Below are 23,163 nucleotides of genomic sequence, written 5' to 3'. Positions count from 1 at the left end.
TAACTGCTTCATTTTATAGTTTGAATACCAACCAATAAACATGTAAATATTGACTCAGCAAATTCTCATAACTAGGTCAACAGTTAGCAATGAATGCCTAACTACTCTTGCATCGTTAAACCAGACAAAAATCTCTTTTAACTTCAGTGAAATAGATTCATGGCAAAAGCACAGCCACTGAAAAGATTCTTTGAAGTGCCATATATTTTAGACTGATTCAAATGTTGAGCACTGTGGTTCCTTGCTTAGTGGAATATTTAAGCGTTGTATGTCATATGTGTTGTATGTCACCCAAGTGTTGTATGTCACCCAAGTGGTTAGTGTTGTATGTCACCCAATGTCATAATATTTATGCCTACATGTACCAGCTATTAAACAACTGTATTCCAAGTTTGGATACAATCTGATTTGAAGGATGTGGAGTTATTGCAATTTTAAATTTTCGCCTGCCCCAAAAAAAAATTGCGCCAAAAATGGGCCTCAGAAATATTTGGCCCAAAAAGAGTGGCTCAAAAATGTATTTGGCCCCCAAACCTGAGCCCCAACGAATTTGGGCCAAAATGGTCCCCAAAACACTGGGCCCAACAAATTAGGACCGAAGAATGTGTCTCAATTTGCATTTGAGGTGGAAATCAAATCTGGGCACATCCGGCACAAAAATGGGCCTGGAAAAAATTGAGACCGAGATGGACGACATGAACCAGCTATTCACCAACAACTTTATACCAAATTGGCAAATATTTTGTCAGTTAACTTGGAAACTGATCATCTTACCGCCCATGTCATGAGCTCCTTTTCTACCGTAACTGCAGCAAAATGTGAATGACCAGCTGTAACCTGAATGGCACCGTTACCATCTTTGAATACTTCTAGCATGTGTGGGGTCAATCTGCCTCCACCCCAGTAATACACCTGTGAGGCAAATAACAGGAGAAACTCATACATGAAAGAAGTACACAACAAAATAACCACACATGAAAAATCATACATGTAATAATTAAAACTTATCTTTACTGGAAGAATCTTGTAAATGACCACCACTTCATACACAATTTGAATCTGCTAAGAAAATGGAGACATATTTGAAGGGGGACACAAACCCCAACAATCGTCTTTTGCCGATATGAAAGAGATTCTAAATCTGTGATATCTCTCAAGTTGAATATAAACTTTTGCTGAGCTGTGAGAGCAATCTCTACCGCATAGACATATAATGATGGTTGGGTTTCTGTGTCCTTTAAGAATAAGTTCAGTCAGCACCGAAAATATTAATATTACTTGGTGGTAAGTATCGACTTGCAGCTAATAGACAGCAACTGTAATCTATGCAACGACAGCCTCCGTTTGGCCAAAGTTACATTGTTGTGAAAAATTGTGAATATTCGTAATTTTTTCACTCATGAATTAGATATACTTCACAAAAGCACATACCTCTCTCAAAGGGTGTTATTATCGTAATTTACTATCTGTAATAAGCCACAGTTAACACACACATTCTGTTATAATATTTAACCACAGGCACCCAATGTTTGTTCTGAGCCTATAAAATGTCTTATGGATGTCTTACATATCAACATGAGCTATTTTGACAAATATTTATACTATAATTAATATTCTACTTAAAAATCTCAAGGCAGTGAGGCTTGCCTGAAATAGTTGTAAAGACTGTTATTGTGTCTGCATGCTTTGTTCTCTTGATATCTGCCTCAGTTGTTACCAACGAAGTAAACATTTATGGAAACCAACCTTCACTGGAGCACACAGTACCATAAATAGGTTTGGTTCAAGAACCCCCGGGAATACCAAAGGCATTGCTTTATCTGAGATCTTGATCCCAGGAATACAGCTTAGCTTTTAGCCGGAAAGTTTTATTTATAGATAATGAAGATACAAAACCATACTTTATACCCGTTACTTTCACATAACCGATATCAGAATTGTAATCAACTGAACTTTCTATTTACATATATGTACACATAAATAATTTTGTGGGCAATATATAAAGTTTGTGGGCAAGATACACCACCTGTAGCAGAATGTTTATCATTCTAGTCATGTTCAAACTCAATATATACAGTATATGCAGCTGTGAGCTGCAGGTCATATTCGATCCGCATTGATTTGACATTACATTATATATATATATATATATATATATATATATATATATTCCTCAAAGAGGTTTCAATTTGCATTTTTATTAAAAGTGTTTTGATTGCTCAAAATTCACTATTGAAATATTAGTCGTTCTATGTTTATCTTCGATTACTATAACAGATTGGTAGTCCTGTAGCCTAGAAACAGCAAAGTTTTTCCTAATTAAATAAAACAGAGAAGTGTCACTAAAACAGGAAGCCAACATGCTTAGGTAATTCCTTTGCCGTATTTCCAAACTGAGTACACAAGGTTCTTGTGTTAAAATAAGCTGGAGTCAAATACCACGTATGGAATTTGTTCAAGTTTCATTTTTTGAATAAACTGGTCTACAATCCAAAGAGTCACACCCATACATTCACACAAGCATTGATTCCTCTTGCCTTCGGCAACGAATAGTAAAAGTCATTTATAGCATACACCCAACGTTCATTTCATTTCCAAACTCGTAAACTATAGACTACAAAACCATCTCTGCAAAAGTACCAACAAAAGGATGTAATTCCCCAATTCCCAACATTCATGAAAGTTTTCAGGCTGATTAGAAAGTGAAGATAACAATTTTCCTTCCTTAATCAAGGATCCTGGGTATGGCTTTCCCTTCTGAAGTCCTTTGGGTAAACCTCAAATAGAGCAACTAGAGCGTACTTTAACAAGCCACAGTATCGTTACTCCAAGTCCCTAGAACTTGTTGTGGCACTTTGCAAAGCTTCTGTGCATATTTTACAAATTGCAAAATTTCTAATAAATACAAGAACACTTTGCAACTCAAGAACGCGGTTAGCAACAACCCATGTCCCCTGTCAATGTTTTAATCTATTTTTGCAGGGGGGAGGATCTGCGAAGATGATTAGGAAATTTGAAACTCACGAATAGATTGACTTTGTGATGAATCCCAGTTGAGGCTCATTTCAACATTATCACATGGCTGCATAAACACTTAAAATTTGCAGACTGTCACTCCCCAGCAAATGCTTACCTCACTTGTTGCTGATGTCACCACGGCAACACTATCTGTGACACCAGACATGCTACTAACACTTCGTAACTTGCGAGCTTCTGATGTTATTTCATCAATCTCTTTAGCGAAGTCACTGAAAGGGGATAAAAATATTCATAATTTGTCCATAATTGGGCAAAATTTTTGTGGAGTCTCAAACTCGCATGACGTGTTAACACATTTTCGATGAATACCAGGCGAGATAATAAGAAACTTTTTTTGTCGGACCTTGGCCCCCCCCCCCCACATGGACACTTCATATGTGTGAGCAAAAGTATGATGCATAAAATATGATAGAAAATTAAGTTGGAGTTATATATCAAGAAAAGTCCCAAGACAGAGTATGTGAAAACCAGTCTGATCTGTAAATGCAATCAAATGGTGACTGAAATGCTGTAACAGAAATTTCAAAGTTGTTTACGTCTGTAAAAGACAGTGTCGTTTTACAATTAATGCTCATGCCAGAAATAACTAGATGAAGTGAACAAGATCAAAATCTTGAGATCTATTAGAACTTAAAGGTCTACTGACACCTATGTACAACATTGTCCTAATCACTTTCATAGGAATTATCAATCATGAAAATAGCTGCAACTCCCATCAAAATTCCATCAAAGATTGACCATTTCACAAGTCTTTTCTTAATTCTAGTTTTATTTATGAATAAACATAAGCTAATTATGCACATTGATGATGTAAAGGGAGTGACTGCCTAATTTTCTGTTTATGTTATTCCTTTGTTTTTACAACCTTCGATTCAGGCACACTGAACACATGTTTTGCAGCCTAATGCGAATTTTGGAAATATTTTATTGTCTTATTTGAAAAGAGGAGCATCACATTGTTCAATATGATATATGTGGGCTTGTAATTAGGGGTTAACTCATTAAGGCCTAACTAGAAATAAGAAATTTTCATGAGTGCAACACTCCATGTAAATAGTTTGAACATATTTATTGAGTTTCCCAGATTTTTCAAAACTCATGTGTATATCTTAGAAACGAAAAGAGCTTTTGGAAAACTTTCAACGGATTTTGAATGAGATATGTCACACACAACCAATGAATATGGGGCAAATTGGCTAGGTGTCCATAGTACTTTAAGTTCTTTGCATCATGAACCTCAGAGAGTCAATCAGCAAGAGAATAAAAGCCAGTTATATCAGGGCCCTGGGTACCAATGAAGGGAGTTGGGGTAGGGGCCAGGGGTTTAGACAAAGCTCCCAATGTGTTTACGATGCATTACTTTGTCAAGGACAAGCGATGTTGAATGTCATCCAAGAATTTCTCTGCTAATTAAATGAAGCTTAAAAGGTCTTGTTTTTAGTTGTCTTATTACAAATTATCAAAGCATAATTCACATTTTAGCCAGCGCGCTGGGGAGTTGAGCCAATGTGACCATCATTTTAGCCTTAAGGGGGGAATTCCAGAGTTTTAAATATTTTGTAGATGAATACCTTTAAATTCCAAACAAAATTACAAAACTATTACTGACACTCAAATATTTCTTGGACTATGACATACCAAGACCATAGTCCCGCCTTATAGTCATCACTTAACACAGAGGCCACATATGAACAGGCATCATCTTTGACTTTCAGAGTATTTTTGCACACGAAAAATTGATTCAGACCTCGGCGTTCCTCCCGAGTTCAATCTCAATCAAACCTGTGTCTACTTCAGAGATTTCACTCAATAGCACTCTGTGTTTGATCTGAATATTTTGTAAACCGACTTAGGTGGGCCATGACCTATATCTGTGGGAAGTCATTTGAAGAGCACTTTTCTTAAGTTATCAGGGCTTCTAAAGTTTGGTAAATTAGGTAGAATAGTGCAGTAAAGACAGGTAAGCTAAGCATGGAATGTAGTACCTTCTATGTAAGCTGCGACCCAGCCTGACATCTGAGTTAATACACCACATGTGATACAATGCCTTACAACTGCTCATTAACCTGTCTGTATTCTGTGTGTGTTTTTGTCCCTTCTGTTACTGTTACTTGTCATTCAGCCTTTGAAGAAGATCCTGCTAGGATCGAAACGTCAGGCCAACTTACTTGTACACATTCTATTACACAGGCTCTCTAGTGGATAAGCAGTTTTCTAACAGTTTTATTTTATTTTGAATTCAACTGTAATACTTACCGGTTATCAAATATTGAATTTTCTAGAAGATCCTTTGCTGAAGGCCTTTTTACGGGAGACTGTGAAGAAAAAAAAAGAAAAAAAATCACATCGAGTACATGATGAATTCAGAATGTCATTTTTGAATTTTTTATCTTCAAAAACACACAAAAATTAAAACAAAATGTGCCAGAGATAAACATCACTTTTGCACTTTCTTAAATAAAGTTAACGTTACAATTTTCCAAAGGGAAGGTATTATCAGACATGACTGTTTATACCTCAGACAAAGAAAACGGGTAGAAAGATACCACAATTCACAAACACGAAAACCTAAAATGGATGCATAAATTACAAAAGCTTAAAACGAAGATAACTCCTGGATACCGTAGTAAACTGATCAGATTATTTCAATATTTCCAGCAAAGCGTATCGTACATGAGGGATTTAAAAGTAACGGTGCTTGTCCCTGCTTGTACTGAGAATCTGCTCCACGGGTCAATTATAATCCTGCAAAGCACGCCGTGCGATTACAAACTCGTTAATCAGCTATACATTTTCTACTTCTACTTACAGTCAACCAGGAATTTAATATCTCTCAGACTGATTGATGAGGAAGAATACACGCTAGCCGTACCAAACGATATTTAAGAAGACTTTAGGCAGAAAATAATCAACTGTTTCCAAAATAATTTTTCATCATTTCAAAGGTACAAACTTCCTCGAAAGATTCAAAAGTCACTGTGTTCTGTGGGAGAGCTTCAAAGTCCAAGGGAATCGCACAATTGCCAAATTGGCACACAACAATGTTAGCCCCTGGACTTGTAGTAGAATGAGGTGCTTCAGGGTTTAATGTACACATTCATGTGTACCCTGATCCCCTGCAGGGATATATAAAATCCACACAACAAAAGGTTGCTTGGATACCAACCAACATGTAAATAAATAGATAACAGTCCAAAAAGTACAAGAAAAAAGTGTTCACATCCTGGGAGTTAAATAGCATATATATATATACTCTATCAGTTGTCATATTTGATCAGAGAATGATAATTTTCCAACACAATCAACATTTTGAGATTGAAATAATGTCTTATTGTTTGATCCTTGTCTGTTTAAATGTTGACTCTTTCCCTGCATATACGAAGTACAGCTATTTTAAGTTTGCTTCCTTGATATTTCCCTAAAACAGCTTTTTCTCGCCCCTCATGCAGTTTGATATTATTCAAAGTCAACCAAAGTCATCTGCTCTTGTCTTGTTTTGGATGTGGTGGCACTGATAAAAACAATATGAGTAAATTTACACTGCTAGGAATATCCAAATATTTTGACATGTGTTGCCTAGTAAACCAGGTCAATACATTTCCTCTGAAAGGGTATCAGTTCTTCTCAACTACTTGAGACTTATATGAGGTTCAAGTTCACAGATTCAGAAGGGGAAAAAAGAACTTGCAGACCTTTTCTCTACTTTGCTGCAGGGGGGGGGGGGGGGGAGAGAGAAGCGAATTGTAACCAATAGGGCGACTGAAGTTGTCACTTGACAAACAAAAGCAGCTACCGAAAAAAAAAAAGATTAAAAAAGGCGTTTGTTAAGTGCGATAAATATAACTGACATTTTACCATTCCTTCAGTTGAACACACACCCCCAATAAAATGAAAGACTATATCCAAACCCTTGTGGTCAATCAAAGCTCCAACCTTTCAATTTCATGTGGGCCTATTGACCCATCTCCCTGTCAGGCAATGCTGAAGCAACTGCTGGCATTTAGGTCACTAATATATTTCGTAAATTTTCTTCTACCAAGAATGATGCTGGAGGCTCATGTCGACTTTAGAGGAATCAAACCCAAACTAGAATATATTCAACAGGCACCATGGGCATCAATTTGAGGGGTTGGGAAACCTCCCCCCACCCCCACCCCCACCCCCACCACGGCCTGTTTTTAGCTTTAGTGAGGTGACACTTCCACATTTCATCCACTTCCCCACTTTCATGGTTTGGCAACTTTAATGGAGGACCACTAAAGAACTTTTCCCCTCTGTTTTGTTCGCTTAAATGTCTTATTAAATTAGGAAGCCTCTCACAAATGTATAAAAGCTCTCACAAACACACACACACATAAAGAAAACTTTGCCCCAGGGCAGCTTTTTTTGCACCTTTTCTTAGACCGATCCCCAAGGATGCCAGTCACATATCCTCCATATATAATCGTCTTATATAACACCTATACTACGAGATCTACACTGGCTACCTATTTCTTATAGGATTATCTACAAAATTCTACTCATTGTTTTTAAATCACTTAATAACATGGCTCCTATGTATGTTTCAGAATTACTCCAATTGTACTCTCCATCACGGAATCTTCGTTCAAGCAGCACGCTTAACCTCCAGGAACACAGGTCTAAACATTTGTGGGGTGGCAGGTCTTTCAGGGTTGCCGCCCCACGCCTTCGGAACACTTTACCATATGAACTGAAGTCATGCACCAGTATTGCAGCTTTCAAGAAACACCTTAAACTCACCTTATGCGTGAAGCTTTCCAGTAGTTCTATTTGACTTTTTTCCATGTTGCGCCTTGAGCACCCTGTAGGGTGGATATGTGCGCATTATAAATCTCTGTTATTATTATTATTATTATTATTAATGTCCCCCTTCCCCCTCTCCTCTCCCTCTATTGGAAAAGCAAATCGATGCCCAAGAGAAGGGCCACAGCTAGCAGCAGGTAGCGCCCAACTAGTAAATGTCTGCTTCTCTGTAAATGGCTACATCAAATGATGACTGGAGAAAGGAACAGCCAGTGGAAGGGATAATTTACATATTATGATCTACATTCTTAGGTTATTGCTCCGTTTGTAGTACTGCAGCTAAAAGAGAGTGAAAATGCACTCTTTGAACATACTCGTTGTCAAGGTCCTTAGTGATAATAAACTCAAAGCAAACATAGATATATGCAATCATTTTTACCCATGTGGCCAATTGCTATATTAGATAAAAGTTCAGACATCAAGTTGTTTGTAGTTATGCAGGAAGTGTCAGTTTATGTATATATCAGAAACAACACTTCCTGTATCAAGCTTATATATAGTAAAGTAACTCAATCCTCTGTATGTAGTGATCACCCAACCATCACAATGTCATGAACGCATCGAAAGATGATTCTGACACAAATCTGCACATTCACTTCCGGGATTGGTCCGGGTCGACCAGACACTCGCAGGAGTGGAGACAAATCAGACAAAATTTGTGACTGAATTAATCAACTTTGATCAGTTACTATGTAGAAGCTCTTTTAGGCTACGGGATATTAAAGGTTTGACTCTCTTCGAATTTGGACAACGAACTCGCCTAACATCATTTGCTGTTACTTTAACCTCCCCTTTCCTCTCCAGACTCTTGGAAGTCTTTTAATTTATAAATGTAAAGAACTGCTGATGACAATAGACCAAAAGACTGTATGAAGGACTTCTTTATACCCTCATCACCAACCTTCAAAATTTAGAAACGTATCCCACAAAATTGTTTTTATTTAAAAGGAGTTTCAAGCAAAATACAACAAACCTGAAAATAAGGATCATAAATTGACTCTTTAGACTTCCAAGTCTCATAATCCTGGTAAAAGGTCCTTATTATTATTATTGAAAAATGTGGATTAAAACTGACATACATACTTGGTTTTACATAATTTGTTTTATGTCATAAAATATGAAAATAAGGATAATAAATTGACTCTTTAGACTTCCAAGTCTCATAATCCTGGTAAAAGGTCCTAATATTGAACAAATGAGGATTAAAACTGACATACACACTTTGTTTACATAATTTTGTTTTATGTCATAAATATTCATGCCAAACCAAATGGTTCATTTTTATTGGGGGTGGGGTAAATACTTTTTTATACAACATTTGTGGGATCTTACACCGTTTACAGGGACCTCTGACTCTGATAAAGAGACAATGGGGTTAATATTAAAAAGTGCAAATTAGTTAAGGGCACACAAAGGATGTGACAAGGTTTGCGATCATGTGGAGTAAAACAAACTGTGTACTAGACCCTACAGACTATATCATATATGAAACCACATGGGTAAGTCCTTTGTGGTTGCCTCCTGTCATGTATCCCTGCACCATATTTTTGTTGCCTTGGTGATGGATAACCACATTACCTCCTAAACTATCACTAATAGCAATAGACCTACCACACCTGCAGGCAAAAAGGTTATTCCAACAAATGGAAAACTCATCCTATTTTGAAATCCAATCTTCCTTTGCCATTTACGAGGGCATTACCCTACTAAGCATCACATCTCTGCCTGGAGATTCCTTTGTTCGGCATTTTACTAGTGAATCTGGTTAATTTTATCCTTCTTATCATCCAAAAATGGTCCAAAACAATATTTTTTTAAAGTGGCTGGTTGAACAGCATCATCATTTCTCTCACCGTCAAGGACATTCTTTTTGCATGTTTGAATATTTTTTGCAGAGACGAAAACTTGAACTTTGCCTCCTATAGCTGACTATTATTACTCAGGAAATGGTCTTTGGAAAAACGTTTGACAATTCGATACTTCAAGTCTGCAACTGATTAATCCACAGAACAACAAATGTATACCCCCCTATCGGCTACCGGCTTGAAGGTTCTGGAATATATGTCATAATTAATGCAAAGTAATGTATGCCGTTCAGTATACAACATGTGTGTTCTGGTTACTGTAACATTGATAACAATCACTGTGGGTCAGCTTTCCTACTCATAAACAAAGTTCCATCATCTCTATCAAAGTTAGGCATAATTTTAAGGGTGTATCCCAAAGAAAAAATGCATTTCCAGGAACAGAAGAACTTATTTCCTTAGATAATATCCTCCCAACAACAACAACATTTCTAATGGATATTTGTGAAAAACGATAACTCGAAAACTGGGTGTCTAAAAATGAAAACCCATGAACATTCATTTTCTATAAAAATTCAAATGAGTCAAACCAAAGTTGAAGTTTTGTAATTACAATTACTGTTTGATAGCCTAAGTCGAATAACAATCAAGGAACCATTTTTTGGCTTTTGTACATATCAGCAAAGACTACGAAAAATCACTGTTTCATGCCTCAAAAATTCAGGCTATTTACTAGATACATGTATGCAAGTGGAATTTGTAATTTGCCAGTAGAACAGAAGGCATTAGTTGAACCTAATCATCCAATTAAATACAGTAACTTATGTGTAAAAGTCGGAATGGATTTTAACAAGTAGATTTTTAATTCACTTGACCTTTTAGCAAATTATTGCTAAAACTTGTGAAATTCTAGGCCCGTGTTTTGTTATTAATGTGGTTTCACATCATATCGAAATTTGGAAATGTACGTGTTACAAAAGCTCACATATGGTATACAATCTGTATCTGAATAAACAATTGACTGTGCAAAGTTTTAATTAATACATTGTTATTTATCTGAAATAGTGATGATTATATTGATCACACTGATATCGAAAATAAACTGAATTTATTGCAAATATGAAAGAAAATACTAATGAAATAGAAAGAAAAAAAAACAGAGGTAATTTTAGCACTGAGTTTGTAGGCTGGAGCATTTGAGTTGAAAAATTGCTTAAGGCTGATGTATTTAACAGTTCTTAAATTTTGTTTCAGGTTGTCATAGCAACAACCAGTTTATTTATAGTTAAAGCACACAGTCATACAGTTTTTTGTTTCATCTATAGTCTTGTTGGACGACCAACTTTAAGTTGTTCGAACATTAATTCTTAACACAAAATCCATAATATCTATGGAAAAATTTTTATTTAATTTTCTCGAAACATTTATCCCAGCCTAATGCTGCCCCATTTTGTGTCCATTTACCATGTCTTTATTTACTGAATATTTAATTTTTTTTTAAATAATCTGTAAGACACTGGAGAAAAGAAAAGCACATTAATACTCACACTTGTATACTGCCAGGTCATTAAAAAAAAGTAAGAAAGCATCATTTCAAAACTTACATGAACCATCCATGGATAATCCTTATCATAATATTCTGCTTCCATTTATCCCCTACCATGAAAACTGGTTGCTAGGCAAATGGCAAACAGCTATGCATATATATATCTTGACAGTATAAAATCCTGGCTTCTAATGTCGGACGAAGCTGATCGCTATTATAACTGCCTGCGATTCCATCTCCACATGGTCGAATGTTTACAACAAAACAAGTCAATATACAGACCTGGTTACCAGCCCGGCCTACACGGATTAAAAACAAAATCTCTCTGCTCTCTAAGTATGAATAAATTGCCGATGCTGGTGTTGCCAACCCGACATAAATCTACACACCACACACTGCTTCCCTACTTGGCAAAAAGTGCACTTCAATCAATTACGATAAACTTGCAGCTGGTTGATTTGTGATTTTGACACATAGCTCCTGGCAGCGGAGACCCACCGATCAGCCCAGGATGTAAAACTGACAGGTACGGTAAGGTCAACAGTATCTATGAAGTGAGGGGACAAGCCTGCACTTAGTCCCAGAGTGTTACATCCTTCTAGTACATTACCATGGCAACTAAACTTTAAGGATACAAATTGACAGTTGTATTTGCTCTGAAGAGGACTGACATATATACATCCACTGTGAAGGAAGTCACACAGAAGAGACATTACAAATTTCAAGACCACTCTGTTATTAATAAAGTAAGGCAGTATAAAGTGATGGATCGAGTGGGTGCCTTGCTCAGGTGTTTTCAACAGCAACTTTCCATTAGTCGAAATACGGGTCAAATTTTTCAAGAATTTTCCTTGTCGTTTCTTTGAGAGAACCATGCCTTACAATTTGGTTGTCCAAACAGCAAATTTGGTTGCCCCTAAAAATGTAGCAAAAATAACAAGAACCAATATGTACACTGCAGGACAGATGTGCAGGTTTGGTGAAAAGAACAGCGATATGTACACTGTAGGAGAGATGTGTAGGTTTGGTGAATAGAACAGCGATATGTACACTGTAGGAGAGATGTGTAGGTTTGGTGAATAAAACACCGATATGTACACTGTAGGAGAGATGTGTAGGTCTGGTAATAGAACACTGATATGTACACTGTAGGAGAGATGTATAAGTTTGGTGAATAGAACAGCGATATGTACACTGTAGGAGAGATGTGTAGGTCTGGTGAATAGAACACTGATATGTATACTGTGGGAGAGATATGCAGGTTTGGTGAATAGAACAGCAATATGCACACTGTAGTGTAGGAGAGATGTGTAGGTCTGGTGAATAGAACCCTGATATGTATACTGTGGGAGAGATGTGCAGGTTTGGTGAATAGAACACCAATATGTACACGGTAGGAGCTAGAGATATGCAGGTTTAGTGACTAGAACACCAATGTGTACACTGTGGGAGAGATATTCAGAATTGGTGAATAGAACACCGATATATACACTGTTTGGGAGATATGCAGGTTCGGTGAATAGAACAGCGATATGTACACTGTAGGAGAGATATATGCAGGTTTGGTGACTAGAACACCAATTTGTACACTGTGGGAGAGATGTGTAGGTTTGGTGACTAGAACACCAATGTGTACACTGTGGGAGAGATATTCAGAATTGGTGAATAGAACACCGATATATACACTGTTTGGGAGATATGCAGGTTCGGTGAATAGAACAGCGATATGTACACTGTAGGAGAGATATGCAGGTTTGGTGACTAGAACACCAATTTGTACACTGTGGGAGAGATGTGCAGGTTTGGTGAATAGAACACCAATATGTCCACTGTAGGAGAGATATGCAGGTTTGGTGACTAGAACACCAATTTGTACACTGTGGGAGAGATGTATAAGTTTGGTGAATAGAACACCAATATGTACACTGTTGGGGAGATATGCAGGTTCGGTGAATAGAACAGCAATATGTTCACTGTTGGAGAGATATGCAGGTTTGGTGAATAGAACACCGATATGTACACTGTTGGAGAGATATGCAGGTTTGGTGAATAAAACCGCAATATGTACACTATAGGAGAGATTTAGGTTTGGTGAATAGAACCGCAATATGTACACTGTAGGAGAGATTTATAGGTTTGATGAATAGAACACCAGCTTTTAGGGGTGATACCAGTTTATCATTTGATCTATTTCGGGGTATTTAGTCACATGCAATATGAATTTGATTTAAACAACTAGTCGTCTGCTGGACAATCTACACAGCTGATTTTGGTCGTCCAAACAGAAAATGTGGTAGTCTAGGAAGATGGTACTACCAATTAAATTTGCCCTGACATAAATACAAAACTGCATGATGGTACTACCAATGGTACTGCATGATGGTACTACCATGATGGTACTACCAATTAAATTTGCCCTGACATACATACAAACTGCTTCTAGTTTCAATGTGGTCTGTCATTTTCCGATATGCACCCTCTGACGACCTTTCCCCATTCAGCAACCACTCTTGTTGTACCAGAGTAAAATTGGAGAGCGACTTTAACAAAACGGCCCTGAGAAAGTTAAATTTCAAAGTGAGGTTTTAAGCGGGCTGGTTCCCCTCCTTTGTCTTGTCCCTCTCTTTTCCCTCTCCTTACCTCCCCTACCTTCTCACCACCCCCCACCCCCACTCCAAAGAATGTATTCTTCACATATCCACAGTGCTAGAGCTAACAGTTTAAAGGACCATTTACACAGAAGTAAATGACTCATCTCCTATGATAATGGTGCCAGCAATCTCATTTTTATACAAAGGTAAAATGAGGTCAACAGTAAACTGTTTGGGTCAATAAAACAGATGTATCTTGTTGTGTCTGTCTCTGAAGATAACATGCAATGAAAAGTCAGAGTGCAATAATAACTTCAGGGAGGATGAAATATTGTAGTTATTTTGCCAGTTGGGCCATATACAACTATGTCATTTGCCATAGCAACAGTTGCCACGGTAATGGTTAATTTTCCTGAGTCACTACTCTTGGGATATCACCCATGGTGGGGTACCCCAGGGTGACCGGAAGTCCATAGGGTGAGGGAAAGGTCAAAACCTGTCCATGTGTGTGTTGGTGTGCCATTGTGTCTTTGTGGATGTCTGTGTGTCCAATATTGTGTCTTTTTATATATTGGACATTTTAGAATTTCTTTTATTTCTTTAACGCCTGTTGATTATATTGCTTAATCAGACATCTTTTTCTACTGACATACCGTTAATCAAAATATTAAGATACTCCTAGACACTCCTAGACTATTTCATCAAGTCAAATCTAATTCTCCAGTAACAAATATATTCCATTAGACCAACATTTCTTCTTTTTGCATTATTTTGCATTTTTGCATTATTTCAATGGAAATTAGACTATTCAAGCTAATGACCTACTTTGTTATGTAATTTTAGGTTGGAACAAAATAAAAAAGGTGATCAAAATGAAATAAAAAGGTAGTTTAATTGGAAATCGCTTTATTTCAAATTTACTACAAATTATTGATCTAATGGGACTGAACAGTGAAACAAACAAACACAAGGGTCAGTTGAGGATATCATAATTCAGTAAAGGCATTTGAATTGGTCAGTCTGTGTTCTTATGGCAAAAGTATAAACACAAAGGACCTCAGAGGCTACAAATACTTAAAGAGGGTAAGACGGGAGAGGGAAGCGTTGGGTGGATTATTAAGGGGCATAAACCATATAAAGTGACCTTCTGAGTTCGGAAAGAATTTATCTTCCATTTAAAAACACCCTGCATCCATTAGCTATGATGAATGTGGCCAAATGGACCAAGATTTATTGCTCTCCAGTGGCATAGTTTAAGTCCTCGCCGTGTTCATTCCTGCAGCGTTAGTTGACCATCACAAAATTTATAGCCATGAAGTTCACAAAAAGGCGCAAGCAAGAAAAGAAAAAACCTGTCGTATAGACGAGGCAATGTAGAAAGCTGACTTAATGTCACCCTTCTGCAAAAATAACTGAAAATAAATGTTTTGATGCTTGGATAGAAAGCCTTTAACTCTGATCGTAAATCAAGAAGGATGAGCTATCTATTCCCCTTCTGAATTAAATCCAACCATTCAAAGATAAGACTCTGCCGCTAAAATTTAAGCTTTGCGTATGCATCATTTACTGTGCAATGATATATATGTATAATCTTCTGCTCCACTGTTTTTGTTTTAAATCGTCGCAGACACAGGTAAAAGACTTTACAATCATGAGCAACGGTTTAAAATAAATCCGAAGCCTCGAGCATCTTGTCGACTCCGCCATCCAAATAGTTTTTTTATTTGCAAGAAAACTATGACAAGTTGTTCATGTTGTTTGGTCATTTCAAATGATACTATAACGTATATTTCGATTTTGTAGTATGTCCTATGAAATGAATCATTTCAAATGATACTGTAACATATATTTCTATTTATAGTATACCCTATGGAATTTATCATTTCAAATGATACTGTGCATATATTCCAGTATATCCTATGGAATTAAATCCCTGCAACAGGTTAAAGTTAAAAACTATGACAAGTTGCTAATGTTGTTTGGTCATTTCAAATGATACTATAACATATATTTCGATTTTGTAGTACAGTATGTCCTATGAAATTACTGTAATCATTTCAAATGATACTGTAACATATATTTCTATTTATAGTACATCCTATGGAATTAATCATTTCAAATGATACTGTGCATATATTCCAGTATATCCTATGGAATTAAATCCCTGCAACAGGTTAAAGTTTAAGTCACAGAAAACCCCGAAGAAGAATGACCAAACTTTGGCTGTGATTATTAAAAGATAGAGGGGAGAGAAAAGAAAATGAAAAAGAAAAAAAGAAAGAAAAAAAAACTAACCTTATTCAGCAACTCCTTGACGAGCCCTCGTATTTCTTCCGAATACATTGGATCAACCTCTTTGATGTCATTTTGTACGATTCCCCATACCAGCTTCAATGGATTCTGTTCCAATCAGAGAAGGAAATATAGAAGAGAAATTGAGAGAGGACTTAATCAGGCAGATAGCTATGTCCGGAAGACGGCCGACAGTCGATAGCCAAACCCATTAGCAGTAGCTCTATTCTGCTGCAAACCCTGGCTTGGTATTGATTTATCGTTTTGGCAGCCTCCAATCGGCAGAAAACAAAATCTGACGATGTAATTTAAGTTTTTAACTTTCTCTCTGATATAACATTGTTATGCAAAAAGATGTAATTGAACTAGCACTAGTAAAGGAGAAAATGAGATTTTGCTTTGCCTTGAAATTTGAAATATTATGATGGTGATGACGATGATGATGCTCGGAAATGTCTCGAGGGATAATCCCCAAGACAGAGTTATGATATTTCAGTTATTGTTTATATGTGTTGCAATAGAATTTAAGGAACCTGTATCTGATTGAGTGGTGTCTTGTTTCATAATTACGACAGTAATAAATATATAAAAATAAATTAAAATGCAAGCGATATATGGAGACTGGAGAAACATAACTTGAGGAATCGCAAACGTATTAAAAGAAGATGGAAAATAATCTCATTCATATCGTAGCAGTACTCAAAAAGACAGAAAACATTGAAAGACAAACAGACAAACAACTGGAGGACCAACGGTATAGAGACTTATCCCTACTCATTGCACTGAACAACGACATCAAATGACTTACAAAAATTTACAAAAAAATACATAAAATAACCCCTTTGACCTTGTCTTTTCTAATTCTGCAGGCCTTATTCACATAAATTGATAATGCAAGGGGATCACCATCTTGTATTCCCTTGGGAAGGTAAACAAGCCAACCTATAAGGGTTCACATTTAAGAATGTGTGGTAGATGAATGTTGAATGAGATGGCATATATGCAAGCAAGGTCACACTGAATCTTTACAAACAAGAAGGTAGTCAACGTACTACAGTGCACCCTTCTTTAGACTTTCACAAATCAGGGATCTCCAATGGCAGGATCTCCAAATAATGTTATCTTGACTTCCCCCCCCCCCTTGTGGTGTCAGGATGTCTTCCCCACCCCAGAAAGCGAGTGATGTATGTGTCCGATTAGTGGGTCCGTGAATGGGTAAAAAGTTTTGTCAAAATTAGTTAATACTATAAAATAGTACCAAGAAAAGATTATTTAGACCACCGAGATTGAATTTATAATAACGCTTCAATCGTGCTTTTGAATGTACAGTACTGAATGTTTTCTAGATATACAACTAGCTTCACTTTTTCACTCCTTTTGTCCAAAATAACTGCTTCTGTCATAACATTCTCTCTTCAACTCTCCTCCCCACATCCCATCACCCCCCCCCCCCGATCCCCCTTGCCATCCCTAAACAAAAATAAAACTTGTATAAACCTGACATTACCCTCAAAATTGTTTTCAAGGCTCTGAGGGAGTTTCCTTCTACTTCACAAATTTGCAAGTCAAACCAGTAATATCTGGAGGACCCAGGGAACATTTGATACAAGAATGAATAAATCTTGCCAATTTGACCTTCAATAAATGACCCGGTAAAGGTCTGTACCTCCTCAGGCTCTCTATACTGTAAGTGAAATTTCAATATTAACAAAATATTACAAATTCCACAGAAATACCTTTACATGTATAATATAGTATTGAGTATTATGACTTTCTGGAAAACTTCTTCACGTGTTTGAAACTGATACAGCAACATAACAAGTTGAATTTCTGCCACTTTTCCTAATATAACTGAGAAATATGACTTTAAAACATTATATCAGGTTGCATTTTTAATATTTGATAACCAAAATTATAATGTGTTCCATAAAAGAAGAAGACCAGTTTATGTTTATCGAAAAGTTATGTTAATGATAAGATTAAATAGTCACTATGCAGACTATGCAGACAGCTATGCACTGCCCAACTTTTATACAATTTCCTGAAATTTTTAAATTACAATTTCTTTTTTTAAAAGGGATGGGATTAGTGGTAAAGGTACCACTAACACAACACCCTTTAAAGGGGGATGTGGGGAGGGGGAGGGTTCGTGCTAAAGATAATTATAACTGAGAAACTGATTTTTTTTAAAAAAGATTGAGTTCAATTTCTCACATTTTCTTGACCAAAATTCCATAACTGTAAGTGTAGGAATGATCGTATGGTCAAGTTGCTCAGACAGCATTCTCAAAAGTGGATACCACTGCAAAAATATTTATAACATTTCTTGAAAAATTTAAATGGGAAAGTGGAAAAGGGGGGGGGGGGGTTGGGAAAGTGGGATAAAGCAATTTTCTTTGCATTTCTCAAAGACTGACAGTATCAACATACTTTTTCATTGCCACCCCCCCCCCTCCACCTTTGCGATAGTGTTGACAATATCATCATGAACTAATAACTACATACTGCCACCCAAAACGTATACAAAGTCTTAATAAAAGCATTTCACAGACAGATATTTGATAAATTCACTGATATCATTCATGATAAGGTTCTTCATTCAAAAAACATCATCTTGTTATCACTTATACATCATGGCACATTTGCTTTTGATCTAAAAATATTCAACTTTACCACTGCATAGGACACACATTTTTCTATACGTTATCGATTGCACATCAAGTAAAATGGTCACATTTTAATCTGTGCAACGAAAACCCAATTAAAAAGGGTCTCCAGTTTTTACAAACTTTATAAACTATTCATGTTCGTCTATGACGTCCATGTTTTTCCATCCACTGAGAAATAACTGGAGCGCAAATGTAATCCTGTCCTCGACCACTCAAGAAAATTTAATCGGAGATAAAAAATCACCCGAGCTGTGGCGGAAAAAAAAAAAAAAAAATAGTTACCTCCGATCTGGTTAGACTGGCTTCAAGTATTAGCTATATATAACGGCACAGAGCATAGGATGAGAAATAAATGATGACTTTGCTTCTTTGGCCCGTCCAAATTTAAAATCTGATTCCTACATGTAGATGGCCTTATAGATCCCCTGTGTACATTAGCAGCAACGAATGGCCTAAAGACACATTACTACAACCGACCGTTCGCTAGCTCAATCTACTACTATAGGGTGTACCAGTATTTTTGTCATGTGAATCACATATGATGTATTTCTATATTGTGCAAAGCAAGCACTTCTCTGTCATTATAAGGCCACATGGCTGACTGTGATAGCTGTGTACCGTATGTGTGTGTGGACTTGTGTTTACATTTCACCAGAATTTCTGTCATAACAAAGACCATACATCATGCACCCCGGTATTGTATGAGCTGCTACCAAACCTAGTGCGACTGACAGATGTGGATAACTTCATCCTTATCCCTATGTGAGAGGAGGGTGTTTCTCTCTCTCTCTCTGGTTTTTACGATGGAAACGTGAGAGAGCTGTGCAGTCCCTACACGATACACAGGGGAAGCCTGTGGTAATAGTGGAATACCTTCAAGCAGCAGCCGCTAATGACATCACCATTACCATGGACACTTTCTTGTTAACATTCCACAACTAAACAGTTACAGGGCAATTAAGTCCTCTGTATTAAAGACAAAGGGGGTCCTAGTATGTCAGTCATTCAGTTACCATATGAACAAGCTAGGAAACACAAGCAATGTATATATATATATATATATACCACTCACCCTAACTACAAAGTCATACACACACACTAAGTCTTGGTAACTTGCCAATGAGGGTTAAAAGGGGGCACAAAAATCCAGCTATCATCTTTAGTTTTATATGACCGAGACCTTTTTACATGAACAAATTTGCCAAAACAGCTTAGGAGAAATCTCGCTCTGTTTTTAGAAGACATCCTAATTTTAAAAGTTGTACTCTGGGAGTTGTCATTTTTGTTAATCTGTGATGTTACAGTATATACTATTTGAATCTATGAATATTGATTTTCTCTATTTCTTTTCTTTTTCATATTTTCAAAGTAGAATGTTAATAGTGTTGATGTTGTCATTAGGCCACTATGACATGATAAGAGCTTCATTATTTTAAATTCGGAATTTGCAAAACCCAATCTGAATTATAGAAAATAACCATCGGAATGAATAAAGAAGTACATAAATAGTTGCAGCACATCGATGATGTCATATTTAGACTTGTTCATGTCTTTGCTTTGTCTACGAAGGTACCATTAAACCTCCAAATGGAATGAGATTTTTCATAAATAGGTGTTTGGGAGAAGGTTAATTAATCAGAGTTATCTCAAACTGACTAAAGATGATCGTTGAGTTTCTGTCTCCTTTAAGTTAATTACAAAAGATATTACATTTAAAAAGGATGGGTGAGAGTATTAGTTTAAATGCTTGCAGTAAAATCCCAGTTTATGTGTGTCTGTCTTGCATGATATCTTTAAGTCCTTCAATCAATATACAAAGTGTCTTAGTATTGTGCAATGCAAAGTTTACTTCCCTTGTCAGCCTACTTACGATGAAATAACAGCATTGAGATCTACCGCTATAATTTAAAAAACAACAAAATACCCAGCTTCAGAAGCAACATTTTTCTTACACATTTTTGCACGATGCAACCAAAATCAACCATTTCTATTAATATACAGTGTTTAGCAAAAACTCATGATCAGATGACTGATAATTGGAGAAAAAAAAAGAAGGAAAAAAAAAAGAAATCCACGGACATTTTCATCATCTTGCTTTGCAACATTCTCCCCACATCCTGGGATCAATTCATGGCAATCCAATGTATTCTGTACTTCTCTTAGGTTTTTACTGTTTTTGTGTGTGTGTGTTGTGTTTGTCGATTGAATCAATCCAACTAGCAACGTTTACTATTTATGTGATGAAATTTACCTCTGCAGCGAACCTACAGTAACCGTAGGAACCGACACATCAAAGATCACAGTAACTATATCTGAGCAATGGCTAGCAGCAATGGTATAGTGTTAATTATCTCACATTGTCACCTGTACCACTACCAGGTTGTTGCTGTTTATTCAGAACACAAAACACAAAATTCAAAAAAATGTTGAAAAGTGTCGATACCATGGACAGCTGTGTAATGTAGCTTGAAAATCCAAATTCAATGATTGTGTGAAGGTCAGCGAAAAAAATAATAGCAAACATTTTTCTTTGGCACCTGGCGGTGGAAATGAGAAATTCCTCCCTTTGTGTTTGGATATTGCACAAATTTGAAATGTCAATACTTGAGTATACTCTACCTTTCGAAATCTTTCTGTGAACAGTTTTTATCTGATCCAGAGGAGATGTAAATTGGACTGGATTTCGAGGGGATGACAAATTCTCACAGGGAAAACTGATTTGGAGGCTTCAAAATGATACAAAGATTTGGAGAAAAGATTTGGAAAGTGGAAGTAACGAGGAAATGGATCACTGAAGACACTATCCTAACTTGTTATTAGTTTTAATAGGGCAGAGGCTTTATAGAAGATTAGAGTGCATATATTGAGGGGAGACATGGTGTGCAGTCAATATGATCAATAATCTTCTTCTTTACTATCTTTGAAATCTCTTTAATATTCCATTTTGGATTTATTTGTTGTGCATTCCAACATGAGCTTGAATATATTTGTAAATATTGTTTTCTTTCATAATAATTGGTCTATTTCATTTATTTGTCAGTATTTGCAATTTTAGTGTGTTTTTATAAATTGATCAGCTCTTAAAAAGTTGTGTAATTGTGGCATTGTTTTTATTCACAACATCAAAATATGAATGTTTAAACTTACAACTTTAAAAGATATTGAATATCAAAATGAAAACTAAAAACGTTTCAAATTTTCTGGTGGCAGTATATCAAGGTTAGTTTTTTGGTATAATTTTTTAATATTTTATCATCTCTACAGAATGTCTGATGGAGACAGATCCTGCTGGTCAAGTCATTCAACGATGCAGAATGTCACAAACGTCTTTTAAAACAAAAAGCAAAAAAAATTCAAAAATGAAAGAAACAAGCATAATCATCTTCCTCTAGATATTAAACTGCTAGATATTTCTGACATGTAATTCTGGACACTTTAATTTATCATGTTCAAAGTCTTTGAACAATTTCATTAAACCTTGTGTATAGCTTCTTTTGAAAATATTCAATCAGGAGAAAGAAAAAAAATCACTTAGTCATTTGTTTTCTGTCTCGTCCTTCTTTGAATACCTTTTTTAATTTACCTTAATTAACGCAAACATGGAAACTAATTTCCCATCAATAAGGGGGGAAAAACAATTTATATCCGAACCAAAACAGAATAGAAAAAGGAAAAAAAAAAAAAATTTGAAAGAAATGAGGGCTAAGCAATAAAGTTGACATCATTGTCATGGTAACAACTTAATCACAAAGCAGCAATAATTTAAAAGCCCAGAACAGAATCAGGAGAGGGTAATCAAATTTAAGACAAGCTTGGCCTGAGCTTTAAAGTCATAAATTACCAATTTTGCCAGTGGGGGGAAAAATCAGTTCATAATAGCAAAGTACTTCCCACAGCTTTTCGACAGAGATAATGAATTTTCTGCTGGTAGTACAAGAAACATCATGTTCGTGTCAACTACAGGGGGACAGCGGCATTGTGTTCGGTTAGGTTTGACATCATCAGTCACTTGGCTTTAAGATTTTGCACAATTTGACAATATACCGAGTTAGAACTCTCAAAGAAACAACACAAACTGACCTTCAAGTTTCAATTCAGAAATAGATAAAGGCCTTTGAAAATCAAATGACTTTCTCAGAATTCATTCTTAGGAAATAAAGCACATGATGCACTAAAACCATACGAAACTTTAAGACAGCAAAGATCCCTTCCCCTCCCCCACCACCTCCCCCACCACCTCCCCCACCCCTTCCCCTTCTCAAAAGTTTAAAAAAATGCTACAGGTTTTCAAAAATTTCTGATTATTCTTCTTTTCACAAACATTAAAGTGTTAAAATCAACAACCAAATGGTTCAGCTTAGAAAACTATGTTACAGAGTGACAGTAAAAATGCTTGT

General features: G+C 36.3%; 1 protein-coding gene across 1 annotated transcript in view; it reads right to left on the bottom strand.

Moving 5' to 3' along the window:
* The window catches only part of LOC139971053 (serine/threonine-protein kinase Nek9-like), a 73,690-nt gene that overhangs the window by 20,911 nt on the left and 29,616 nt on the right, over positions 1–23,163 (bottom strand). Inside the window, exons 8-11 of the mRNA XM_071977215.1 lie at positions 16,101–16,205; positions 5,296–5,354; positions 3,134–3,248; positions 775–912 (exon numbers count right to left, since the gene is read on the bottom strand). Coding sequence (XP_071833316.1) covers positions 775–912; positions 3,134–3,248; positions 5,296–5,354; positions 16,101–16,205 — 417 coding nt within the window. The remainder of the gene's footprint in view (positions 1–774; positions 913–3,133; positions 3,249–5,295; positions 5,355–16,100; positions 16,206–23,163) is intronic.

The sequence above is a fragment of the Apostichopus japonicus genome, chromosome 8 (assembly GCF_037975245.1).
Source record: "Apostichopus japonicus isolate 1M-3 chromosome 8, ASM3797524v1, whole genome shotgun sequence".
In the NCBI taxonomy this organism is placed as follows: domain Eukaryota; kingdom Metazoa; phylum Echinodermata; class Holothuroidea; order Aspidochirotida; family Stichopodidae; genus Apostichopus; species Apostichopus japonicus.
The sequence above is the reverse complement of the archived record's forward strand: the minus strand, read 5'-3'. Positions and strand labels throughout refer to the sequence as shown.